Source organism: Genypterus blacodes, unplaced genomic scaffold, assembly GCF_046128005.1.
Source record: "Genypterus blacodes isolate CSIRO-AG114 ecotype Tasmania unplaced genomic scaffold, CSIRO-AGI_Gbla_v1 ptg000037l_1, whole genome shotgun sequence".
Classification (NCBI taxonomy): Eukaryota; Metazoa; Chordata; class Actinopteri; order Ophidiiformes; family Ophidiidae; genus Genypterus; species Genypterus blacodes.
The window spans coordinates 4,487,501-4,511,838 of record NW_027466850.1 but is presented as its reverse complement, the minus strand read 5'-3'; the positions used below and the strand labels follow the sequence as shown (position 1 = coordinate 4,511,838).

General features: G+C 49.1%; 4 protein-coding genes across 4 annotated transcripts in view; all 4 read right to left on the bottom strand.

The window, feature by feature from the left end:
- Window positions 1–480: 480 nt before the first annotated feature.
- Window positions 481–3,850, bottom strand: blcap (bladder cancer associated protein). Its single transcript, XM_076147326.1, has 2 exons — window positions 3,738–3,850; window positions 481–2,358 (listed from the first exon to the last, which is right to left on the bottom strand). The coding sequence occupies exon 2, from the start codon at window positions 2,147–2,149 to the stop codon at window positions 1,886–1,888; it is 264 nt and encodes an 87-aa protein (XP_076003441.1). The 5' UTR covers window positions 2,150–2,358; window positions 3,738–3,850; the 3' UTR covers window positions 481–1,885.
- Window positions 3,851–6,113: 2,263 nt separating this feature from the next.
- On the bottom strand, window positions 6,114–14,180 carry podxl2 (podocalyxin-like 2). The gene is made up of 13 exons (XM_076147124.1): window positions 14,132–14,180; window positions 10,120–10,442; window positions 9,494–9,836; window positions 9,195–9,313; window positions 8,196–8,412; window positions 8,003–8,113; window positions 7,636–7,883; window positions 7,464–7,538; window positions 7,051–7,207; window positions 6,900–6,961; window positions 6,622–6,801; window positions 6,369–6,533; window positions 6,114–6,280 (listed from the first exon to the last, which is right to left on the bottom strand). The coding sequence occupies exons 1-13, from the start codon at window positions 14,178–14,180 to the stop codon at window positions 6,221–6,223; spliced, it is 2,109 nt and encodes a 702-aa protein (XP_076003239.1). The 3' UTR covers window positions 6,114–6,220.
- An 830-nt stretch (window positions 14,181–15,010) lies between these two features.
- On the bottom strand, window positions 15,011–21,378 carry mcm2 (minichromosome maintenance complex component 2). Its single transcript, XM_076147451.1, has 20 exons — window positions 21,299–21,378; window positions 20,396–20,589; window positions 20,061–20,233; window positions 19,677–19,810; window positions 19,454–19,592; window positions 19,242–19,339; window positions 19,003–19,124; window positions 18,562–18,769; window positions 18,332–18,466; window positions 18,046–18,237; window positions 17,861–17,954; window positions 17,704–17,782; window positions 17,413–17,584; window positions 17,166–17,292; window positions 16,947–17,059; window positions 16,670–16,834; window positions 16,418–16,492; window positions 16,136–16,318; window positions 15,876–16,031; window positions 15,011–15,785 (listed from the first exon to the last, which is right to left on the bottom strand). Exons 1-20 carry the CDS (start codon window positions 21,302–21,304, stop codon window positions 15,675–15,677), a joined length of 2,676 nt encoding a protein of 891 aa, XP_076003566.1. The 5' UTR covers window positions 21,305–21,378; the 3' UTR covers window positions 15,011–15,674.
- Window positions 21,379–23,405: 2,027 nt separating this feature from the next.
- The window catches only part of pigu (phosphatidylinositol glycan anchor biosynthesis, class U), a 4,715-nt gene continuing 3,782 nt past the window's right edge, over window positions 23,406–24,338 (bottom strand). The window contains exon 12 of the mRNA XM_076147383.1: window positions 23,406–24,338. This exon is cut by the window's right edge and continues 822 nt beyond it. The gene's annotated coding sequence lies outside the window, so the exon portion shown is untranslated.

The following is a 24,338-nucleotide window of genomic DNA, read 5'->3' as shown; positions in this document are numbered from 1 at the left end:
AAGGAATGAGAGTCACCAACAACAATACAGTTCCTCATACGTGAACTCAAACACAAACCCTCCAGAGAGTAGAAGATGATTACAGTCAGACTGCAGAACACACCAGCTGCCACCACTCATCACTCCTGCATCAAAGCCGTCTGTCAGTTTGGTCCTCAGGCTCCTGCTGCTGCTTTAGGAATCAGCTACAAACCCAACATGTTTACAGATAAGAGTTATTTATGAGTCCAGGCTGTCACTGAGGAATGTGAAGCGTCAGACATGTTGAGTGGGTGTGTGTGTGTACATATTAACAGTGCTGTGTATTACCTTTTCCATCTTTGTAATAAAATATGAGGATGTGAGGATAAATGTGTACAAATATCAACTTATCATTCATTGTTTGGACCTCAACCAACAACTCTAAATGATCCATTGTCTCCAATTGTCCTTTTAGAAACACACAAAGTTCACACACTCATTATGACGCAGGTTCTTGCGTTGAGAAGGAAGAAACTTTATTTTAATTAAAATCAATGTAATCATGTAGCAGGAGAACGTGTTCAACCGCTGCATCAGGAGGCTACACACGCACACACACACACACACACACACACACACACAAAGATCCCCAGGCGCACACACCTATAGAGTACAAACACCTTAGCCTGTGTCTGACAGCTGAACACTTTGGACTGTGACGCACAGATGAAGCGTATGACATCATCGCTCCCTGATGAGTCGTGCAGCTTCACATATTGCTTACAGTTGCTGGCAACATTTTCCATCCACGTTGCCAATGTAAAAAAAAAAAAAAAAGAAGAAAAAAAAGATCATTGATCACAGCCGCCGAAGCCGAGCGACGCGGCGCCTCGTTGCAATGGAAACATTATTATTAAACATCATTCCCGTTTGGAGGAATACTGATCATGTTTGTTTGCGTCTCGCCAGCTTTCTACATTCATCGACTCGTCGTAAAAACACAGAGCCAACCGAAGCCTTCGACCTTTGACCCTCCACACAGACACGCCCACTTTCCTCTGACGGGAAACGCTCAGCAATTTTTAATTAAAATACACGTGAAGGAACAAAAAGTAGGGAAAGAAAAAAATCAACCTAAAGGCAAAAACCCATGCAAAGGAAAACAAAAAGGTAAGAAAACAAAGAGTACAGCTCAGGACGAGGAAGAGGAGGGGAGGAAGACGAGGAGAGGGGCGGAGTCACCATCAAAGACACGAAGAGGAGAGACAGTTTATCAGCATTTAAGCACCTTTCAAGAGGTGTCTGTGTGTGTGTGTGTTGGGGGAAGTCTTCACAGCATAGTTATTGATTGTCCCGTGTTGTGACACCTTACTCAGGCCGGATCATAAACACTTTGCTGTGTCGATGTCTGAAGTCGTCCCACATCCACGCCTCGGTCTAAAGCGATGAGGCGAGTCTCAGCCACCAGGGGGAGGAGTCTCATCCAGGGGGGAGGAGTCTCATCCAGGGGGGAGGAGTCTCATCCAGAGGGAGGAGTCTCGTCCAGAGCTCCACGTCACGTGTGGCGTCTGGTCTCTAAATGCTGGAATGAAAAGTTACTGAACATGAACTTCGTGACCTCTCAGCATTTCAGGTTAAGCTCCTCCCCCTCCTCTTCGTCTTGTTCTCTTCCTCCTCTGCTCCGCCCCCTTGTTTGTCCTTACAGCTCGCTCAAATCTGCCATCAAACTCCTCCACAGCCGGTTCCTCTCCTCCTCTCTCCACCTTTGCTCCATGGAATCCCCCTCCAGCGGCGGCTCAAGCCCCGCCCACCATCCTCCGCCTCCTCCTCCCCCTCTGACAGCGTGGCAGTGTCATTCTGCAACCATTCTCCAGCGACGCCTCCTCCCTCGCCCCTCGCCGGTGTCTCTCTCTCTCTCCCGTCCTTAAGTCCCTACGATGGCGGGGTCGTGCGCGGTATCCGGCAGCGCGGCGTCCTGGCAGTGGTACAGGAAGCAGTTGCCCCAGCAGCTGTAGCAGATGAGGAAGAGGGCGGCCAGGAAGACCAAGGCACAGATGGTGCAGGGCTTCCGCTCCAGCAGGAAGCTGAGCAGGTAGAAGCCCATGAACATGGAGTGGTTGAACCACAGCGCCGGGTTGAGCGGCTTGGGGATCAGCAGCACAGGAAGCAGCCACTGGAGGCAGTACATCGTCTTATCTTAGGAGGGATGTGGGCAGAGGCGAGGGGCTGGTGGAGCTCACACACACACACACACACACACACACACACAGGGTGCTGGGTGTGTCTGGGCTTATCTAGGTCAGGCTGGACTGCAGGCCTGAGCAGGTGGGGGGGGCGGGGGTCTGACCCAACAGAGCGGCGATGATGCAGGATCACGCTGGATGTTGTTGCTCATCCCTGCAGCGGGGGGGGAGAGAGAGAGAGAGAGAGAGAGAGAGAGAGAGAGAGAGAGAGAGAGAGAGAGAGAGAGAGAGAGAGAGAGAGAGAGAGAGAGAGAGAGAGAGAGAGAGAGACATCAACACATGAATCCAGATGTTCACACTGCAGCTGGACAGATGGAATCCATTTCTAAATGTGATTTAAAGCGCTGCTGAGCCTGCTGCAGCTGAGCCTGCTGCAGCTGAGCCTGCTGCAGCTGAGCCTGCTGCAGCTGAGCCTGCTGCAGCTGAGCCTGAACATGTCTCTGCCCCTCAGTAAGAATGTTCCCCTCCAGCCATGTGAGCCTCAGAGAGCTCAGGCTGATCTGACTCGTGGTTCAGGTCTGGACCGGTCCGGTCCTAACAGGACTTTGCTCTGTCACTGTGCTGCTGCGTTCAATCAATCACACCGGCAGGCTGGATGATGACGTCACACAAAACAACAACAGCCATGAGTACTCCACACTATGAACAGATTGTTTTGATTATTGTGATAAGTAAACATGAAAATGATGCAGAGTAGCTTACACAGGGAGCGACCCGCTGCTGCCATGGCAACACGCGGCTGAGTTGAACAGAACCAGAATCGTTAGAGTGGGTACAAGTTAAGTAAAGAGTTTGTTCGGACTTTAAGTCAGAGTCCAAAGTTGAAGGACGAGGGCGGTGTGTGAGTGTGTGTGTGTGTGTCAGTGACAGCCGCTTGCCTCGCTACTAGCTAACTTGTTTAGCTTACTGTAGTGCTGCTCGCTACTGTCAGCTAAACAAGTTCACCTGTCAAAAGTAGCGTCTGTAACTTCAATGGACGCTACACAATATGTCAACGCTTACAGTTAAAATCTTAGACTCTATTCTCTGAGTATGAATCATTATTAAGTGAATAAAGATCTAAAGTTCACCTGAGCACGATCCTTCTTGTGTCGAACTAACAGTTTATAAACGCGCTACTTTAACATCGCTGCCCTGTAACCGAGCATCAAACCCGCACAGCTGAGCCTCACTCGGGTTTGATTTCACGTTATTACACAACTTACTGCCTGTTTGCCAACAATCTGCTGTCACGAAGCTCCTGTTGTTGAGTGCAGTGACTCAACAACAGGAGCGGATTACAACGTCGCTAAAATGACACGTAGCTATTAAAATGTGTGACTAGATGCGTATGAATTCTGAGATCTGTGGAGGTTTGTGAGCACAGAAAAGAAGAATTTAGCAGCAGCTCGATCAGAGCTAACAAGCTAGGCTAGCTAACAAACAACAATGGCTCCCTCGGATAGAATAGCGCGGAAGCTACAAACTACTACTTTCTGCGTCTGTGAGGCTGTGGGTTGATGATTGAGTTGAGATTGTTGTGATCGGACAAACCTGACGCGTCTCATTCTCAGCGCGGAGCAGAAACGCTGAACCCAACGTCTGGCCGCGTACGTAGCTGCTAGCTTGCGTGTTCTTCTTCTTCCTGTGATTCCCGGTAGATTATGCGCTACTGTGGCGCAGTGCTGCCACCCTCCGGTTTAAGGGCAAACTCCATCAATAGTCCTCACATCATCAAAGCATTTCTTCTTCTTCTTCTGCTCTCCCAAACATCTATTTTCTAACCCCAGTTTTCCATTTGAAGAGCCAATAAATCTCATAAACGCACATTTTGTTCTTATTTTATTTCTCACATTGACCTTTTTACACAGGCAACCAAAAGAGTGGCGCAATATGTGACAAAATATGCTTCAACATACAGACATTCAAACATTTAAACTTAAGAAACTCAATCAGAAAAGCCAAATACAATTAAAACTCAAGAAAACGAACTTTAGTTAGTTAGTTTGAGACAAATGAAGGTTCAAAGGCTCGTTGATGCTAACACTGCTAATGACTGCAAACAAGTTTTACTGACAGGAAACATTTGTCAAAACCTAGATTGACCTTAGAAGGAAAACTGAATCGGTACAACAAAAGGCAAAAACTGTCAGAATGTTGAATTCAGGTTTACAGAAATGAACAGCAACATAATGTGTAGATTGTGTAACACTGCTACTTGCTGCGGTGCTGAGAGCTGCATGCTCCTGTAGGTCTCAGTGAGCAGGACTGAGCCTTCTGCTCTCAGGCTCATTATACTGCAGCATGTTCAGGATGGACCAGGGAATCCTGAACACTACGGAAGTCCTGCTAAGCTGACAAAGCGCATATCAATCAGCATACTTAGAGTGAAGCCATATACAGTACTGCTGCGTCTGAGTAAAGAAGCTGACACACACACACACAGGCAGACGGGCAACACGACCTGCTCCAGCAGAGGACAGAGACAACAGGGACACAACAATCTGAACTAAAGAAAACAAAAGCACCACTAAATATAATGAACAGAACTACTTCTATAGTCGTCTTATTGTCAAATATTTCACTGAAATATCTCAGGCTGGGTTCATCACATTATAAATGTATGACATCATGTGTTAGAACAAAGTGCTAACAAGACAATTATTATTTAATTGTTTGTTATTCTTGGACTCAAATTTAATTCCAGTCCCGTCCGACTTTAGAAGACCTTCAGTCAACTTGGACATGAATGGAGACATCAGTTTTGTTTCTTGGGGAGGACAGTGACACTCTGAGAGGACAGTTACACTCTGAGAGGACAGATACACTCTGAGAGGACAGTTATACTCTGAGAGGACAGTGACACTCTGAGAGGACAGATACACTCTGAGAGGACAGTTACACTCTGAGAGGACAGTTACACTCTGAGAGGACAGTTATACTCTGAGAGGACAGTTATACTCTGAGAGGACAGTTATACTCTGAGAGGACAGTGGCACTCTGAGAGGACCTTGGTGACTCAGGCGCTGCGACTCTGAGATGACTCACACAGAAACACGATGACTCAGAGCTGAGCCCGGTGAGCAGGACGTGTCCTTGTTGACACAGACAGGACAGGAGTAACTTGGAAAACAAAAGGTTCAGTTCAAACACTGACTTCTTGTACGTTTGGTATATTGACATGCTATGTTTTCATCCATGTGGCCTGTAAGTGTTGCCCATGTGCTCAGCAGGTAGATGCAGCAGCTATTCCAACACTATTGAACAAGCATATTAGGCGAGCGGCACATAAGTGTAGCAATCATGTAGCTTGTGGACTTTAACCATGAGTGTCCCGGGCCACAACGATCATTCCCATAAGCAAAACAGAGAAAGTGTGTATCAGCACTGTAATACAGCGTGTGGGACAAGATGCAACGTTTCCATTCTGAGCGTCAGATAGGGACTTAGAAAGTGCCAAAACATTTACACCTTTAAAAAGTCTCGACAGGTCCGTCTCCCTTTTCAAAGCTGAGGAGGAGGAGGAGAAGAAGAGGAGTGGACACTGGGGTCAAATATCACACACAGTACACGATTATACTATTACTACATGAAAGCAGATGTTTAGAGAAGCTATGTTGGGTATTATAGCCATGAATCGGGTGAATCCTCTCTTTCTTTACCTCTCAGCCCTCACAGGTGCTCCGACCTTAGAAAGCTTCTTTACATTCAGACAGAGGGTCATAAGGTCAAAGTCATAAGGCACACTCAGGATTATAAACACGACACGACGCGACAAATCCAAGTGTTTGATGTTGGGGCGTGTCTCAGGGTTTCTCCCTGTCACATGTAGCATGAAGATACTGCAAAGCTCACATGCCAAGAAAGAAGTTTAGACCAATGTGTTTGTTAGACCCCAGTGTCAGAGGACAGCCTGTTCTCTCTCTCTTTCTCTCTCTCTCTCTCTTTCTCTCTCTCTCTGTCTCTCTCTCTCTCTCTCTCTCTCTCTGTGATCCCCAGTCCATCCTTGTAACCTTTCACCTCATCTCATTTCTCTATCAGAGATGTGTATCTTGCTCCTCTTCTTCCTCCTCAGTTGCGGCTTGGTTGACAAACCCCTGAAAAAAAAGATGAAAGATTAGAAACTGGGCAGAACTGAGAGTCTTCTTCACCTCTTCCTCTCCTTCCACTCATCCATCCAGTCACCTGCCAGCGGCTGCTGTCCTCCTTGCCCCCTCCCTCCCCTCCCCCTTTGAGCCCGTTGGTGCTCGGCTTCTTCTCCTGCATCTCAGGATGGCTGTCATTGGTCACGTCCAGCGTGGGGTTGTCGTGGCAACCATTCTCCACAAAGTGAAGTTCCTCAGCACGGAACTGCCAGATAAGAGCAATTGACTCAGACTGAGATGCTTCTGAAGACAGTATCTGGAGTGTGTGTGTGTGTGTGTGTGTGTTCAGGTACCGTCGTCTTGGTTGCAGGCAGTCGTCTTTGCCAGCAGATGTAAATGAATCCAGATGTGATGATGACCATGCAGACTGAGCCGATGATCACCAGCACCACAAACAGCTTGCCGTAGTCGCTACGCGTCTGACTGAGGCGAGACTGACAACTAGTGGCTGAACTGTAGTTCTGGATGCCCACCTGTGGACACACACACACACACACAAGCTGAATATTGTTCTACACCGACAACAAGAGGGAATACTGACTCTGACTCTCCTCACTCTGACTCTGTGTACCTCAGGTAAGCTCTTCCTGATCTCTCCCAGCATGCCCAGCACCTCCTTTGTGGCGATCACACCTGCAAGAATCAGGACATTAATGTGAACTACAGGCCAGTGTGAGGATGTGTCTATAGATGTTATTGTGTGTGTGTGTGTGTGTGTGTACCTCGTTCAGAGGCCACATTCATCAGCAGCTGGTGTTGCTGGTGTGTGGGCTTGTTGAGGTACAGTACCCATGATCCCTCAGGGCTGTTCATCCTTCTAGCAAACACTTCCTCCATGATCCTCAGCAACCGTCTACCCTGATCTGCACGGAACTCATCCTGTCGGGCGGGCACACACACACACACACACACACGCACACACACACACACACACACACACACACACACACACACACACACACACACACACACACACACACACACACACACACACACACACACACAGATTTTTGAGAATGTGATGCCTCTTTTCTTCTGTGTTTACATTTATTGTGAGTTTTGTTGTTTTTGTACCACACACTTCTCTAGTAATGGTTTAAAGTTTGCACCTTTCCTTTTACATCCGTATACTTACACAGTTTAAGTTCTTGGTCATGTTGAGGATGACATAACCACGTCCAACCAGATCGCTCCAGTCCACACACACAACCTGAAGCATTTCAAAAGAAACACTTAAACACTTAAAAGAAAACTTAATAAATATTGAGTGAAAGAGTGAAGTCTTGTTCTATTGTATTTCAAAGTACCTGCTTTGGCTCCTGTATGTCATCCAGCTCACTGTTTGGGAGGAAAAACTCCTTGACCTCACCTCCCCTGACCTCTGACCTCAGTGTCTGCAGGGGCGTGGTCTTCTCCATCCAGTCCCAGGAAGGGTCAGTGAGGCCGATGGTGGGGGACGGCTCAGTGGTGAGCGGGGCGATGGCTCTCACCCCGTCGGTCTCCATCTGACTCCACTCCTCTTCCTCCTCTTCCTCTCTTTCTTTTGGCCTAAAACCTTGATTGAATCCAAGAAAATACAGTCAAATATTATTCTACATCTTGATAATTATTGATGATTAAAAAGACAAACAATACAATATTAAAGACAAGAGAAGTGCTGAGACGTCCTCACACCTTCTTGTCCCGTCTCCTCCTCCATGTCCACCCATGGGACAGTGGGCCTCTGCATATAAAAGGTGCAGTTATGTGTCCCTCCTCTCCGATGGTCCTCAGGAAGCGACTCATCTGAAGAGAGAAGCCCTGAGTCAGTTAAGCATCGGAAAAAGGGTCAAGTTGTGTCCAAGCACCCATTCAATAACTGGCCCACCGTTTGAATCGTTGTCCAGCAATGCAAAGTCGGTGCCCGTGTCCGTCTCAGGGGCGGAGGTTCCTGCTGCACCTCCTCCTCCAGCCGCAGCAGCAGAGGGAGCAGACGTCGCTGCAGCTGTAGCGACGGAGGGGTGAACGACTCCGACTCCGTAGCCGCTGGACTGACCTTCCTCCTCTCCCTCGCCCTCCCACAGCTCCCTCTGTGAAGGAGCCACCTGGGAACACACAACACATTACAGTCACATAATAGCATTAGCAGGTCACCAGGTCATGGTTAGGGTGGTTGCAGTAGTAGTAGTTGTATTAGTTGTTCATCTTAGTCGCAGTAAGAGTTAACCCCAGGCTGGATCGAACCTTAACTTGTTATGAAGTGATTGTTTGATGCACTATCTCTCTCTCTATCCCTGTTATTCAATTACAGCTCTTTGGTGCTTGATCCATCAGTGCTCTGTGTCCTCCACACTGCTAGAACAATGTGAGAGTGTGGGGGGCAGAGAGGAACCCAACCCTACATTACATCAGATCAAATTCAACTGCAAATGCCTTTAAAGGTAAGTGTGTATCAGTGCAGGTATCCAGGACCCACCTGAGACTAAACCCGCTCTTTGATAAAGCACCACCTTAACTGAACCTGTGGTGGTGCTGATAGCCTCGCTTCCCCAGGAAATGACTGGAGCAGATAGGAGCTGGTGGTGTGTTTGTTGGGAGTAAATATAGTGTAGAGGAAAGTGCAGGTGCCTGACTCAGCAGTGAAGCTTCAGTTTGGTCTCATTGAACATGAAGACATGTTTCCAGGGGAGAGAGTTTGCCTTGTAATAGCACAGATGTAACACATAACAATAACAACGGCTCTGTTTCAATCTGCACACTACCTGGGCCCCTGGACACCTAAATGGAACAGTTATTATTACATTCATGAGGCGTAGCTATAGTTAGACAAACAACATGAAATGGAATGTCGCAGTGAAATCTAAAGGTGTGTTTTCTTGGTGCTCACCTCCAGGACTGGGGAGGCTTGATGCTCCTGGAGCCCAGAGTCCTGCACCTCAGCTGGGGAGGAGAGTCTGGGCTGCTGCTGCTGCTGCTGCTGGGAGTCATCAAAGAATGGACTGTAACCTGGGTAACGCAAAGAGACAAAGACTGTAACCTGGGGAACACGCGTCAGGAACTTGTTTCTATGTCCGTTTCTTTTGAGTGTGTGTGTGTGTGTGTGTGTGTGTGTGTGTGTGTGTGTGTGTGTGTGTGTGCCCTGTAGAGGCATCCTGTTATATCTAAGTGGTGTGGAGAGCTTCTTACCAATCAGAGCGTCCAGATCAGGCGTGGTGTGATTGACCTCTAAGCTGTCCCAGATCGGCTCATCATGGAGCTTCTGCTTCTCTCTCGCTCCTCTGCTTTCCTTCTCCTCTTCCTTCACATCCTCCCCTCTCCTCTCTCTGTCCTCCCAGTCGTCCTCTCCTCTTTCATCCTCCCCTCTCCTCTCCCTGTCCTCTCCTCCCTCCTCCCCTCGGTCTCTGTCCTCTGCGTCTGTGCCGTAGAAGCCTGAGGCCTCTGAGGAGGTGTCGCCGGTTCCTGGCCCGCTGAGGAGCTCTGTCTCTGGGTAGCCGTCTGCTCCCCGGGGAACCGTCAGATGGACCATACGCTGTGGAGAGGAAGAGAGATAGATGGTATTTATGAAAAGGTACAAGACATAAATGACACATCGCATGAATCTCTCCTGCACTGCTTGCAACCAATCAATACACGGTGCTACATTCAGGCTGGCATTCACTTTTCCATGCAGTTATTCATTTAGGGTTCAGATATTACCAGACAATCCTGTACATTTCATCATTAAATGGAATCATAAATGTGTAAATAAACTACAAACTGAATAGAAATTGTCCTGTTCAACCATAAATATTCATCAACCAACTTCAGCTCACCTCCATCTCGTCCACCACGTCCACGTTGCCCTCCACGATGGCGCGGGGTCTGGCTACATCCTGGCTGACAGAGGACTGTGGTGAATGAGATGAGGTCGCCGTTTCCCTCCTGGCTTGGGAGCGAGACGCTTCGTGGATCTCTGGCCGGCCGATGTCGTGGACCAAATGTGGTTGGGCAAGGACTAAGTCCTGGACCGCGTGGCGTTTGACTCGGACTAGTTCCTGGATGAGATGCGGCTGGACCGGGCCTTCATCCTGAGGGCTGAACGGTACGTTGTGCTGGGAAGAACCCAGCCTGAAGGCATCACAGCTGCTCAGAGACGCTGCAGGAAAGAGTGAGAGAATGTAAACAGACAGTGAATATGGAGGCTGTTAGGACTTCAACCATCATACTGGCTGCTCAGGAAATCTGATTGATCGACCTGGAAAATGTGATTTTCATTTCATATGTGGCTCCTGCAGCGCTAACAGACTCTTGTCTCATTTAAATCTGCTTAGGGAAGTATCAGTGCCTTATCTGTCATACTTCAGTCTTTCGTCCATCCTTCCATCCATCCATCCCTCCATCCATCCATTCCTCCATCCATCCATCCCTCCATCCCTCCATCCCTCCATCCACATCTCTAATCCCTACTACTCAGCACAGAGCAGAGCCCACCTCTACCATCTGCCTGCTCTATCTCATGGTGCTCTGTCTCTGTCTGGGGCCACAGATGGTCGTCTGACCTCATAGGCTGACTGAGCAGATTACAGTATCATAGTCAACCAGCCTCCCTATAAGCTCAGACCCAACAGCCCAAAGCCCCCCTGCACCGAGGTGACACGAGGGGCTCAGGCCGGACCACAGGAAGTCCCCGGAGCTTTCCAAACTACTAAACTGACCCACATGATGTCATTCTGTAATGATGCCTTTACATGGAGGCATCTATGTCATCTATGTGACCATAGATGAAGCTCTGTAAGTGTTCTTGTGAAGTTCACCTTCAAAAGAGCAATGACCGACACAATGCTCTGCTTGTTCCACGTCTTTCTGAGGATGACGATGAAGGATGAAGGACAGACGTGAGGATACACAGGCGGGGGAACAGAGAAGTGACCTGTTTCCCTGTAGACAAGTCATCTCTCTGCTCCACAAAACCCCCGAGTCAGCACCACACGCAGCAATAAAGGAGACGTGTGTGTGTGTGTGTGTGTGTGCAGAGAGATTTCTCATTTCCATTTCTGTGAGGACCAGGACCCTCAAACAGGACATCAGTTGGTTGAAGTAAGGAGGGTTTAAAGGCAGCACCAGGAGAATCACAGATGAATCAATAATATAGCTTCACCTTGAAACTTCTGGAGGAGGATCTTTGGCAGCAGATGAAGACTTTGTGTCGGCACTTTAAGGTCCATTAAAGCCTCGAGAGGGACTGAAACCTGCTCTGTAGCTGTGAGAGACCTGAGCTTTACTGCCTGGATCCCAATAATGCATCACTGCGTCCGACGAGAGGAGTGTGATGGGAGATGAAGGTTGCAGAGGGTCAGATAACACACACACACACACACACACACACACCCCTTCTTCTGTGGTTTCTGTACATTGGGAGGCAGATTGGTTGGTAATGGGAAGTGAACATCTCACTGTGAAAGGCATTTTATAAGTTGTTTGTACGAATCTGTGAGCAACCACAAGCAGGCCCTCTGAGATGAATATTACATGGCTGAGGGCAGTTTAGATGTAAGATGAGTAACAAACTGCACTCTGGCGGTTTGCATTCAACTCCACCCAGCACCTCCTCTCAAGTGCCCATCAACACGGAAGTATGCATGGTTTAGTACGCATGGTTTAGGATGCATGGTTTAGGATGCATGGTTTAGGATGCATGGTTTAGGATGCATGGTTAAGTACGCATGGTTTAGGATGCAGGGTTTAGTACGCATGGTTTAGGATGCATGGTTTAGGATGCATGGTTTAGTATGCATGGTTTAGTACGCATGGTTTAGGATGCATGGTTTAGGATGCATGGTTTAGGATGCATGGTTAAGTACGCATGGTTTAGTACGCATGGTGAAGGATGCAGGGTTTAGTATGCATGGTTTAGTATGCATGGTTTAGTATGCATGGTTTAGGATGCATGGTTTAGTACGCATGGTTTAGGATGCATGGTTTAGGATGCATGGTTTAGGATGCATGTCAACACCAAAACAAGGAGACTCCTGTTAAGTCATCATGATTGGAAGTGTTTGACAAAGTTTAGCTGACTTGTGTTTACTAAGAATAATCATAACTCTTCCCCCTTCACATGATTCTGGCTACACTGTAGTTTCCATCTGGTCTGACTTGGCCCGGTGCTGTCAGGATGGTGAAACACTGTGAAACCACCAGGCTGCAGTCCGTTCATGCACAGGACCGGCTCAGGAAAACTGCATAAGCTACAGTAAATAAGCTCCCAAAGGAATTCTGTAAGAGATTGTGACATGAATCCGGCCAACAATCTCCTTAGCAGTTCAAAGGTTCCTTCCTCGTTTGGTTTCCTTGTTGTCCCATTAAAGAGGTTTGGGGCTCCTGGCTTTGCTCGGCCTCTAAACTCTTACAACATCCAGTCTCAGTTTGGTCTCTATTCCCCCAATTATGGCCACACGGTCCAAACATGGAGGAGGAGCAGCTGGTGCTAATCCACCCAGAGCAGCCTGAGAGCCTCTTACACCGCCTTTGACAAAGTGATGTCAAATATAAGAACAAATACTTTGGCAGGAAGAGGAAACTATTTCCAGCACAATGAAGGACTTAGGACCAGATTTATTTTCCCCTGGGCGATTGAGCTTTAATCCAGGTGGAGATGGAGTTCAGTAAACTCCATTTATATTCTGTGAAAATGTAGTAAAACTCTGGCTTCATTGTTATTCTCATGTGTGTCACCATCATCATCCTCATCATCCTCTTCCTCTCTTCACTTATAGACATACGGATCATTCCTCCAGTTCTCCAGTAACCCTGAGGCCTTTGGTGATAGAGGCGACTGTGCAGCTTAATTACTTTGAGACAGACTTTGCGGTGTCGGTCCGGCCTGAGGGACTGAGCCTGCATGGTGACAGTGAACAGCTGAGTTTGTCTCATCAGCTTAACACAGATAAGCTGCACGCTGACTGTAAAGACTGAAGGTCCGGGTGCCACCGGCGACACGAGAGGCTCCGGGAACAGAGACACACACGTTTTACATTTCACCAAAACCACACTGAGCCTGGAGCAGCAGGACCGACATTTGGATCTTCTGCACCCTGAAATAGCAAACTGTGCTGTCAGCTAAGTGCACACTCATGCTTAGAGGAGCAGTTTGGTCTTAGAGGACATCTGGACATGCAGGGATGGAATGATGAGATCTGTTAAATGGAGTTAAGGGTTTATACATAAAGATCTGATACCTTTAGTGATGCTTTGTGTTTTATTTCATCTCAGATTAGCGCCAGGTGTTTGATTGACGTTTTTATTTCCCCTTTTTCTCATTACAATGTGTGTGTTTACGATCTGCAACAAAGTCATGACAGCTTGTTTATTAGAACGACTTCAAATATCACCACTCCAATAAAAACTGATGATGACGGCTGTGTGTGTGTGTGTGTGTGTGTGTGTGTGTGTGTGTGTGTGTGTGTGTGTGTGTGTCACTACCTCAGGCACCGCAGTGTGTGTGTGTTTGTTGATGTAGTTGTGCTGCTGCGCGCCGCCCCCGCACAGCCACATGTATCCATACTTCACACAAATGAATTAATCTGCTTGCTTCATAAAAACAAACGCACCCTGTCACCAGCTGCTGGTTCCATTCATGACTGAACATAAATCATATTCTTGCAGGGACGTAGGATGCCTGTGATGAGTTCACATCTAGGGAATGCTGCTGTTTTGATCCTGTTATTCCGGGGATAACGTTTATCCTTAGAACAGTGTGTCCTGTGAAGTTATGACGTCACTATCGTTGGTTGTGGTTCGGTATTAGTTCACTAATGAGGTGAGATCGATGATAAATCAAACACTTACCAATCAGTATGATGTGCAGAAGGCCCGGCATGACTGCTGCAGTGTACATCCTCCTCCTCTTCCTCAGTAGTGGATTGATTCAGCTGCAGATGCTCCCGTCAGGAGGAAGACGCGTTCATGGCTGCCGGAACTGCCGGTGTGCGGGGCTACAAAGTCTCTGCGGGGCCCGAGCGGAGCCACAGCGGGCAGACAGGGACCAGCGGACGGGCTGCGTGTGGACGGAGCTCCGGTCAGAGCTCCGATCTGCCGCACCGAAGCTGGAGTCTGTGTGCGCTCGGCTGCTGTTCCACTGAGCGGCCGCTAGATGGCGGAAGAGTCGCTGTATGGCAGGTGCGCTTTGGGGTGACGGAGAGAATTTGAAATATTCATCAATGACAAAGTGAATTTTGGGGAGGAAACGTTGAACTCTGCAATGTTTGGATGTTTAACAGCGTGAGTTTTAACATTAACACTCTGTACTTCAAGCGAAATAACAAAACCTGTTATTTTCTAATCAAATCCTGTACATATTAGTTTATTTTGCTTATATTTACACTACAAACTTTATTTTAGAAAATGGAGGATGTGCAGCAATGATCACATCTGAGAATGACGTCAGGATTATCTGCAAGTCCAACTTCAACAGTGTACAGAGTAAAAAAGGTACACACACACACACACACACACACACACACACACACACACACACACACACACACACACACACACACACACACACACACACACACACACACACACACACACACACACACACACACACACACACACACACACACACACACACACACACACACACACACACACACACGTCTCTTCTACCCACTGATGTACTTGAACCTATAGAACTAGATTACATCACATTAATGAGCAAGGGAAGGAAGTAAGAAAAGACTCAAATGTTTAATACATTTTATACGTTTATATCAAAACAGAACAATCCAACATTAACTTTATCCAACAGAACAAACTTCATCTTCTTTACACAACACAGCAGCTGAAACATCTGGATGTTAGTTTGCCTTCTGACATCACATTGGTTTTTTAATATTTCCCCTTTTCCATCAACCAATTTGATCAAATCTGAACGTTATCAAGTCAAAATGTGTCGAAAGTAGTCAATCTACAACTTAAGCAACAAAGATGAGAGAAACCAAAGATGCATCACAGGAATCTGGCTGCTGCTTCTTTCAAGAACATTGAATGTACATTTATTTACAAACAGCCCAAAGCTGAGAGGACCAGAGGAGTGTGTGTGTGTGTGTGTGTCAGCACAAACTCACACACTCACGAACGGAGTCCTATTTGGTCACACATGGACCAAAAGCTCACACGGAGAGATTCATCCTGTTTCTCTTATTCTTTCTGATGAGGTCGTCATGCAGAAACATGAAGCAGTGAACCTGCATGAGATCACTGCCATGCCAACCGCTCACCATGGAAACCAGCACAATGAACACACAGGTACTAAAGTTCTCTCAGACTCAGTTTGGGTCCTGAAACAGGAACGACAAGGGGAACGAGGAGACAAAGGAGGTCGAGGTCTCTAGAACTGCTGCAGGATGAGTTTCTTCTTGCCGTCGTGAGAGAACCTGTTGGAGCGGAACATGTCGCTGTCGTAGAAGGCAGACAGGCTGTGGATGTTGATCATACGGGCCTGGAGGAGGAGGAGGAGGAAGAAGATTAACACACAGGTGTAAACAGAGGCCACATCAGGTCCCGTCTCCGTCTGTCCTCGGCCCTTTACCTTGTCCTGCAGGTCCTTCTCTGATATCTCGATGGTGTCGTTCTGGACTCCGTATCTGTTCCTCTGGTAGGTCACCTGCTCAGCCACCAGCTGCTTCAGGATGAAGAGCAGCAGCTCGTTGTTGTCCCTGCGGAAGGCCAGGTAGCGGGCGAAGGTCTGGAGACAGAGACCACGACACAAGGAGGTGAGGGTTTGTACATCTGTGAAACCGTGAAGGTGCAAAGAGCAGGGTGTGTGTGTGTGTGTCTGTGTCCCCTCACCTTCCTCATGCTCCTCATGACGCTGAACTTCTGCGTGTCGATGAAGCTCTCCAGCATGACCCTGATGGCCATGTTGACGTCGTCCTCCTGCACGTAGTCCCTCAGGTGGATGCGGGCGTGAGCCTCGGCCATGCGGATCATGGACTCGATGTGACGCACGGTGATGGGGATGCTGCCTGTGGCCTGCAGGGGGAGGAAGAGGAGGAGGAGGAGGAGCTTTAGTCTACTTCACCCTTCATAAGCTGCTGTGTTAGCGCGGCGGCGGCGTGTGTGCAGACTCACCATGGACTCTCTGCGGAGCTCGCTGTAGATCCGAGCCACCTTGTCCTGATCCATCTGGTTCAGCTTGGGATGAACCTGAACACACACACACACACGATCACACACCACCACCTTACAGTAACGACCCAGTCAGAGGGGGTGTGTGTGTGTGTGTGTGTGTGTGTGTGTGTGTGTGTGTGTGTGTGTGTGTGTGTGTGTGTGTGTGTGTGTGTGTGTGTGTGTGTGTGTGTGTGTGTGTGTGTGTCTTCGTACCCTCTCTTTGGCGTACATGATGTACTTCCTGAGGAGTTCCTGTGGGATGGTCGGGACGTCGGAGGAGTTGGGCAGAACCACTTCCTCCAGGGCCACGCCGCTGTCCTTGTTGCTGGGGTGATGCTTGATGTGGGAGCCGACCACAAAGCGCGCCAGCATCTCATCCTGGACGGGACGGAACCAAACAACACAGCAGTGTTAGAGCACAGGACTGAGTGTGTGTGTGTGTCTGCGCGTGTGCGTGTGCGTGTGCGCGTGTGTGTGTGTGTGTGTGTACCTGCACGGGGTCGACGGTGTCTCTGACCACACACAGGACGTCAAATCGAGACACGATGGGCTCCGTCAGGTCCACGTTGTCTGCAAAGGTCAGGGAGGGGTCGTACCTGCCGCCTGTGAGGGGAGGAAGAGGAAGAGGAAGAAGAAGAGGTCTGTTATTTCCATCTAAACCTCCATCAGGTCAGAGACGCTGCGGCGGCTTTGCGGCGCTGGTACGCACCGATGGGGTTGGAGGCGGCGATGATGGTGCACCTGGCCTGCAGCGAGGTGACGATGCCGGCTTTAGAGATGGAGATGCTCTGCTGCTCCATCGCCTCGTGGATGCTCGTCCTGTCTGCGTCGTTCATCTGGAGAGAGGGGCGGAGCCGTCAGGGGAGCGAGAGTGAGTGAGTGAGTGAGTGTGTGTGTGTGTAGGACTAGGACCACAAACCCAAAGCAGGTGGATTCTGATCCGTCGACCTTCTCACCTTGTCGAACTCGTCGATGAGGCAGACGCCGCGGTCGGCGAGCACGAGCGCTCCGGCCTCAAGCGTCCACTCCCGTGTGACCGGGTGTCTCTGCACGTAGGCGGTCAGACCCACGGCCGAGGCTCCCTGTCCCGTGGTGAACACGGCTCGACTGGACACTTTCTCCACGTACCTGCGGAGGAAACACAGCACGGCGTCACCATCACAGACTTCCTGCTCCGTAAGGCTGGGATGACTCAGCAAATATCAATCTGTTAGTTTTACTAAATGTTAGAAGAAGAAGTTGCGTACTTGAGGAACTGGGACTTGGCGGTCCCTGGGTCTCCACACAGCAGCACGTTGATGTCACCACGCACCTTATGTTTCCCACCTGCAGCAGACAGACAGGCGTAAACATCAAACGCACCCAAACTCAGAGGAGCTCTAAGCCGTCACCTCAGAGTCTCACCTGGATTCTTTGGTTCTCCTCCAAACAGCGCCAGGGCCAAAGCTCTCTTGATGTCCTCGTGTCCGTAGATGGACGGCGCCATGCTGGCAAAGATCTACAGACAGAGCGTGGTTAGTTAGCGCCCGCCCGATGATGTCATACCCTTCTTCCGACACGTACGTGGGAGAGCGTGTGCGGCGACTCACCCTCTCTCCGATGCGCTCGTCCTTGGACAGAGTCATGATGGCCTTCACGTCTTCGTCGGTGAGCTCGGCCACGGCCACGCCCTGATCCCGGCGCGTGATGTGATTGGCCAGGATGACGGTGGCGAACACGGGGAAGCCGTTGGCCATGTTGAGCGAGCCGTCGTAGTTGTTGTGGTAGATCCCAGTGAGCTCCTGAGAGACGAAGAGGAGGAAGAGGATTGATGAAGAAACGGACGTGGTTGCACTTGAATCACCCAGACTTTGCTCGTTCCTCAGCCGGACTCACGATCTCGTCTCCGGGCTTGCAGCCGTCCACCAGGTCGGCCAGCAGGATGGCGTCTTTGGAGCGCGGCAGGCGGCCGGCGGCCACCTTCCCTGGGCTCTCCTGGATGGTGATCCTCTGGTAGTTCTGGTAGACGGTCTGAGGAAGGAGAGGAAGATGAAGATGAAGGCTCAATCTTTTGACAGCATAGAAACAGAACAAATCCCTCCTCCTCTTCCTCCTCCTCCTCTCACCTCCTCCATGTTGATCTCAAAGGGACCCTGGGACTGACACTCTGGACAGGAGCCCGGCTTCACCTCCTGGTTCTGGGACTGGAAGAACGGGCCGAGGACAAAGTTGCACTTGTTGCAGTTGTACTTGACCATGCCGAGCTGAGGCAGGACGCCGGTGCAGCTGGTCACCACGCCGCTCGTCCTGATCAGCTGGTTCAGGTGGAGCTGCCTGGGGAGGAAGAGGAGGAGGAGGAGGAGGAGGAGATGTGAGTCTGATCGGGTCGCACTGAGGAGGAGAACAGTGTGTGTGTGTGTGTGTGTGTGTGTGTGTGTGTGTGTGTGTGTGTGTGTGTGTGTGTGTGTGTGTGTGTGTGTGTGTGTGTGTGTGTGTGTGTGTGTGTGTGTGTGTGTGTGTGTGTGTGTGTGTGTGTGTGTGTGTGTGTGTGTGTGTGTGTGTGTTACCTGAGGGAGCGGATCTCCTCCACCAGCGGCAGGTTGCAGATGCGGACGTGGATCTCGTGGACGATGCGGTCGTATTTGGGGTACATGGCCATGACCACCTCCTTACCTGCCTCATCAAAGACCTGAACCACCACACACACACACACACACACACACACACAGGAATGAGGTCAGACGTGTCTCACAGACCACAGACTTGGGGAAATTGTAAACAGAGAGAGAGAGAGAGAGTTGTTTACCTTGAGCATCTCAGTCGGAGCCTCAGGGAGGAAGTAGGCCAGCACGTGTTCTCTGGCTGCCAGGTCTTCATAGTTCACCACCAGACTCTCCTTATTCTCTGGAGACAGACGAGTCAGGGTGTCACTCAAAGACAAACTGTGTCTGACAAGCACACACACACACACACAGACTCACACACACACATCAGGAGCATGAAGCCCCTCCCCTTTACCTTTGCACATGTCGCTGATCTTCTCCTTGAACACATTGTGGCCGTTTTCGTCCACGTGAGTCCGCAGGAAGTTCTTGAAGCGGTTGTAGATCTCCAGCCTGGGCGCCGCCATGGACACCCACTCTCTGACGGAGTGACCCTGCAGACAGAGTGCATGTTGGGACATTTAGGTTCCGTCGGGAGTTCTGCATCGTTCCTACAGGAGCAGCAGTGTGGGACGAACCTTCATGTCCTCCAGGTTCTCGATGCTCTCTATCATCTCCTCGTCCTCTCCGTCCCCGGCTCCTCCCTCAGCCGCCCGCTCCGCCAATCGTCGTCGCCGAGCAGCCGGGCGCTCGTCATCCTCATCTTCGCTGTCTGGATGAAGACAAAGTTACCCGTTTAGTGAGACTGTACACGTGTGTACACACACACACACACACACACACACACACACACACACACACACACACACACACACACACACACACACACACACACACACACACACACACACACACACACACACACACACACACACACACACACACACACACACACACACACACACACACACACACACACACACACAGGTCTCTTCCTCCCTCCACCAGGTGGCGCTCCTCACCGTACAGCAGCCCCCTCCTCAGCCGCCCGCTGATGCCCTGCTCTATGTCCCTCCTCCTCATGGCCTCCTCAGCTGCAGCACGGGCTCCGGGGGAGAGCTCCGACAGGTCCTCGTCATCCAGGTCCAGACCCTCTGCCTCGTACTGATCCAGGGCCGGGATGGCACGGTAATCCCTGGAGGGGAAACAGGGCGACAGCACAGATTAACACTCTGTCCAGAACAAACTGAGGCATCAGGGTAGAAGGTAAATGTGCAGGAAGGGAAGAAATGTCGCCATCTGCTGGACAACACGGCGACATTACAGCCTTAGCCCTCTATCCCTCCCTCATCTTCACCTCTCCATCCCATCCCCGATCAGCTCCTCTCCATCTCCATCCTCCTCCTCTTCTCCAGGCAGGGTCACGTCTCCCAGCAGCCCCTCGGACTCGTCTTCAAAGGGGGGCAGGTCTCTCCCGGGGCTGGAGGTCATGTCTCCTCTCCTGGAGCCTCTGTTGGGGCTGGTGGCGATGTGGAACGACTCGGATGAATCCTGTCAACAAAAGGGAGACGGGGATCAGTCACTGGTGCGCGATGAGACGAGGCTGCACATGTGAACGCTCAGATCCTTCAGCTCAGACATGTTTACATTTATGATCAACCAACTAGGAGAAAAACTATCAACAGAATGCAAGCAACTATGTTATCTGGGTCATCATCACAGACTAGAGGCTCAAACAGAACAATGGGTTGAATCATCCTCTCCTCTCTGGCCTGTCATCAACAAATCTAACTTATCTAAGACTTTATTCACTTTTAAACACTTTAGTTTAGTGCAGCTGTGGTGTATTTGACTTTACATAGTTTAATTTCTCCTCTGTTCATTTCCAGCTGTGTCCATTCTCCTCATCTTTGTTGATCTCAGCTGTATTTGTCCTTGTGATCAATCTAAATCAAGCAGCAGCCACATGGTCAGATCTCTTTACGCAACCAGACAACAGGATTCACACTCAATCTGCCTGCTAGTGCTGCAAAACAAACCGGTTTTAGAGGATGTATGTATTCAAACGTAGATTGTATTTATTTCGCATTTGAACACTCAGTCTCTGTGTGACGTGAGAGAAAAGTTCGAACCCAATCTGGCTTTGTGATGCTGACGAACTATAAATGTCGTAAAACAAACGTAAACATGTCGTAACTCCTTCCTGCATCTACGTTGTGTTCAGTATTGTTCTCATTCTAATATCGTTGTTTCCACTCACCGCCATGGTTCTGTGTTCAGAGTTCTGTGTTCGTTTCTTCCTCCTGCACACTCAAACCGTCTTCCTCCTGTGAATCGCTGTTCGCGCGAAAATACTCACGTGGTACAGAAAGCCCGCGAAAAATCATGAATATTCATAGAGACGGAGTGACGATAGGGCTCGGTATTGGTGGACCAATGGTGAGGGGGCGGGGTTGAGTCAGGATGCGCTTGGTTTGGTCAGACGCATGCACCGCCCCGGTAAAGTTCGGCCGGCGAAGCGGCGGTGGCGCAGCACAGTGATAGTAAACAAGCGCGCTGTATGTGAGCGGCGCGGGCGGCAGTTGAAGGCGGAGTTTGTGACGTCATGTGACTTTTCCCAGGAAATTTTGGGCGTTCAAGGCGTTTGAGTTGCTCCTCTTTTTTCTGGTGGTGCGTTCACTGACACAAGGAGGGACGTAATTTTGGTTTTAAGAGTAGAAAACATACTGACTATCTTTGCAATTCAAACATAGAAGTGGGAAAGAGATTTGTGTCATAACTGAAAATTGAATTGATACTTTCAAAACAAACAGTTTAATGTTCAGAGAGCAATTCAACAATCAAAACGAGCGAGTGTCTGTCTTTCCGGGCAGCTGACTTTGACATCACTGAGGAAATGCTCACTCTGCAAGCCACGCACGGCACAACTAAAGGGAAGGATCTGTTTGAGCAAGTTGTTCTGGGTATGAACAAATTTGACCTGCAGTTGGAGAAGCTGAGCGGCCTGGTGACGGACGGAACTCCAGCAATGGTCGGTGCCCAACATGGATTGACTGCATTGGTCAGAGAAGAAATGAGTCGTCTCAGCCTGGATCCAAGTCAGTTATTTGTATGCCACAGTATCATACATCAGGAGAACCTGTGTGCACACTCCCCGAAGCTCAATGCTGTGATGAAAATAGCTGTTTCCACCATAAACTTCATTAAAAGCAGAGAACTAAACAGCCCTCAGTTCGAGGAGCTGCTGAGTGAGCTGGAGTCTGAGCATGGAGATCTGCTTTACCATTGTGAGGTGCGGTGGCTGGGTCGTGCAGGTACACTTGCACGGTTTTACAACTTGAGGGAAGAAGTAAAGCAGTTCATGGAGATGAAGGGGAACCCGGTGGTTGAACTAAGTGACAGCAGGTGGCTGTGTGTTTAGCTTTCATGGTGGACATCACCAAGCACCTGTCAAAGCTGAATGTAAACCTCCAAGCTCCTAACCTGCCTCTCAGTTCACTCTTCTCAAATGTGAGAGCATTTCAAACGAAGCTAAATCTGTGGCAAGTGCAACTGGCAAAGGGAGTCGCTGTGCACTTTCCTACTCTACAAGAGCAGAAGCCAGCTGTGACGTCAGAATACGCTGAGGAATGTTCCAAACTCCTTCAGGCCTTTGGCGAGAGGTTCCAGGACCTGAAGAGCAAACAAACTGAAATGGAGATATTTGCAATGCCATTCCATGTGAAAGCAGCTGAGGCTCCAGTTCACCTGCAGCTGGAGTTAATCGAGCTGCAGAGCAGCGATGAGCTCAGGGGTCGATTTAGGAATCTGCCTTTGCTTGAATTCTACAAACGGTATCTAAGCGTGGCGCACTTTCCTTCTCTGAGGAGACACGGCCTTAGGTTTGCATCTCTGTTTACGACAACGTACGGCTGTGAGCAGTTCTCTTCTAAACTCGCTCTCGCTAAGACTCGGCTGCAGTCAAACCTGACCGACCCAAACCTGGGACACCAGCTGAGGGTAGCGTCGTCTTCACTGCCACCCGACATCAGACGCCTCACCAGGGAGGAACGGCTCCGGCCATCGCATTAGGTCACTCTGGTGTAATGATGTCATAATAAGAAGTTGACACAGCACACATCTAGCACTCATTTGCCTAACTGTGTGTGTGTGTGTGTGTTACAGGGCTTTACCAGTTAAAGCTGAGAACGAGCTGCAACACAACAATCCTACAACCAGAAACATATCTAACAATAAACATATTCAATCGTGTGTGTGTGTTTCTTTAACCAGACTCTGTACTGTTTTGTGTTCAATCATTTGGTATGGCCCCCGAGGGATGTCAATCAAAATGGCCGGCGATAGGAAGAAGGCTCCCGACCCCTGGACTGATCCGTCACTTAGAAGTTTAATTTTCCTCTTTTGTAACATTTTGTTCATTCATTACTTCATTCCTCAAATATAAGATTCTCCCTTTCATCATCACCTGCATTTAAAATCCTTATAAAACAAACAATATGTACAGTATCAAAAGAAGACAAGAGCTCCTCCATTTACAGGGAATCAAAAAGGGAAAGAAAAACAAAATAAAATCTCAACCCAAAGTTTTCAGTGCAGCAAATAAATAAATATAAACTACTAAATGAATTTTTGTTCTACTCATTGGTATGAAAATGTCCAGGATGGGAGACACGAGGGGTTAAAAACCTGGATCATAGCAAAGGAAGTGTGAGTGCAAATTACAACTCAGATCTGTTTCCTGTCAAGAGAGCTGAGCTGGGAGAGGAACGTGTGTGTGTGTGTGTCTCTGCTGTCACTGGAGTTACTGTGTGTGTGTGTGTGTGTGTGTGTGTGTGTGTGTGTGTGTGTGTGTGTGTGTGTGTGTGTGTGTGTGTGTGTGTGTGTGTGTGTGTGTTCCTTATGTCATTGTTTTGTAATATCCAGCTGTGAGTCAGATCACATCAGAGATTAAACAACAATGAGACTAATCTTCCTATTTTCAGGATGATGCAATGCTTCATATTCAGATTTACTATGCAGATGAGTCACAGATCCTTTCTCAACATGAAAGCTTCATCTAGGCAGCAGTGTTTAAGAGCGTTCACGCTCAGTGTGACCTGAATGCTGTTCGACCTGCCTGTGTGAATGTAAACACGTACAGTAGAGACACATGAGAGATGAAACCGCTTCACGAGTACAAAATGTCCTATGTCCGCCTACGATCCAATCAATCACAAAACAGGCAGCAAACGTTAAATGAGTGTGTGTGTGTGTTGCTGTGAGGTGAACACGCCGTTACACCGCACAGCAACATGAGCCCC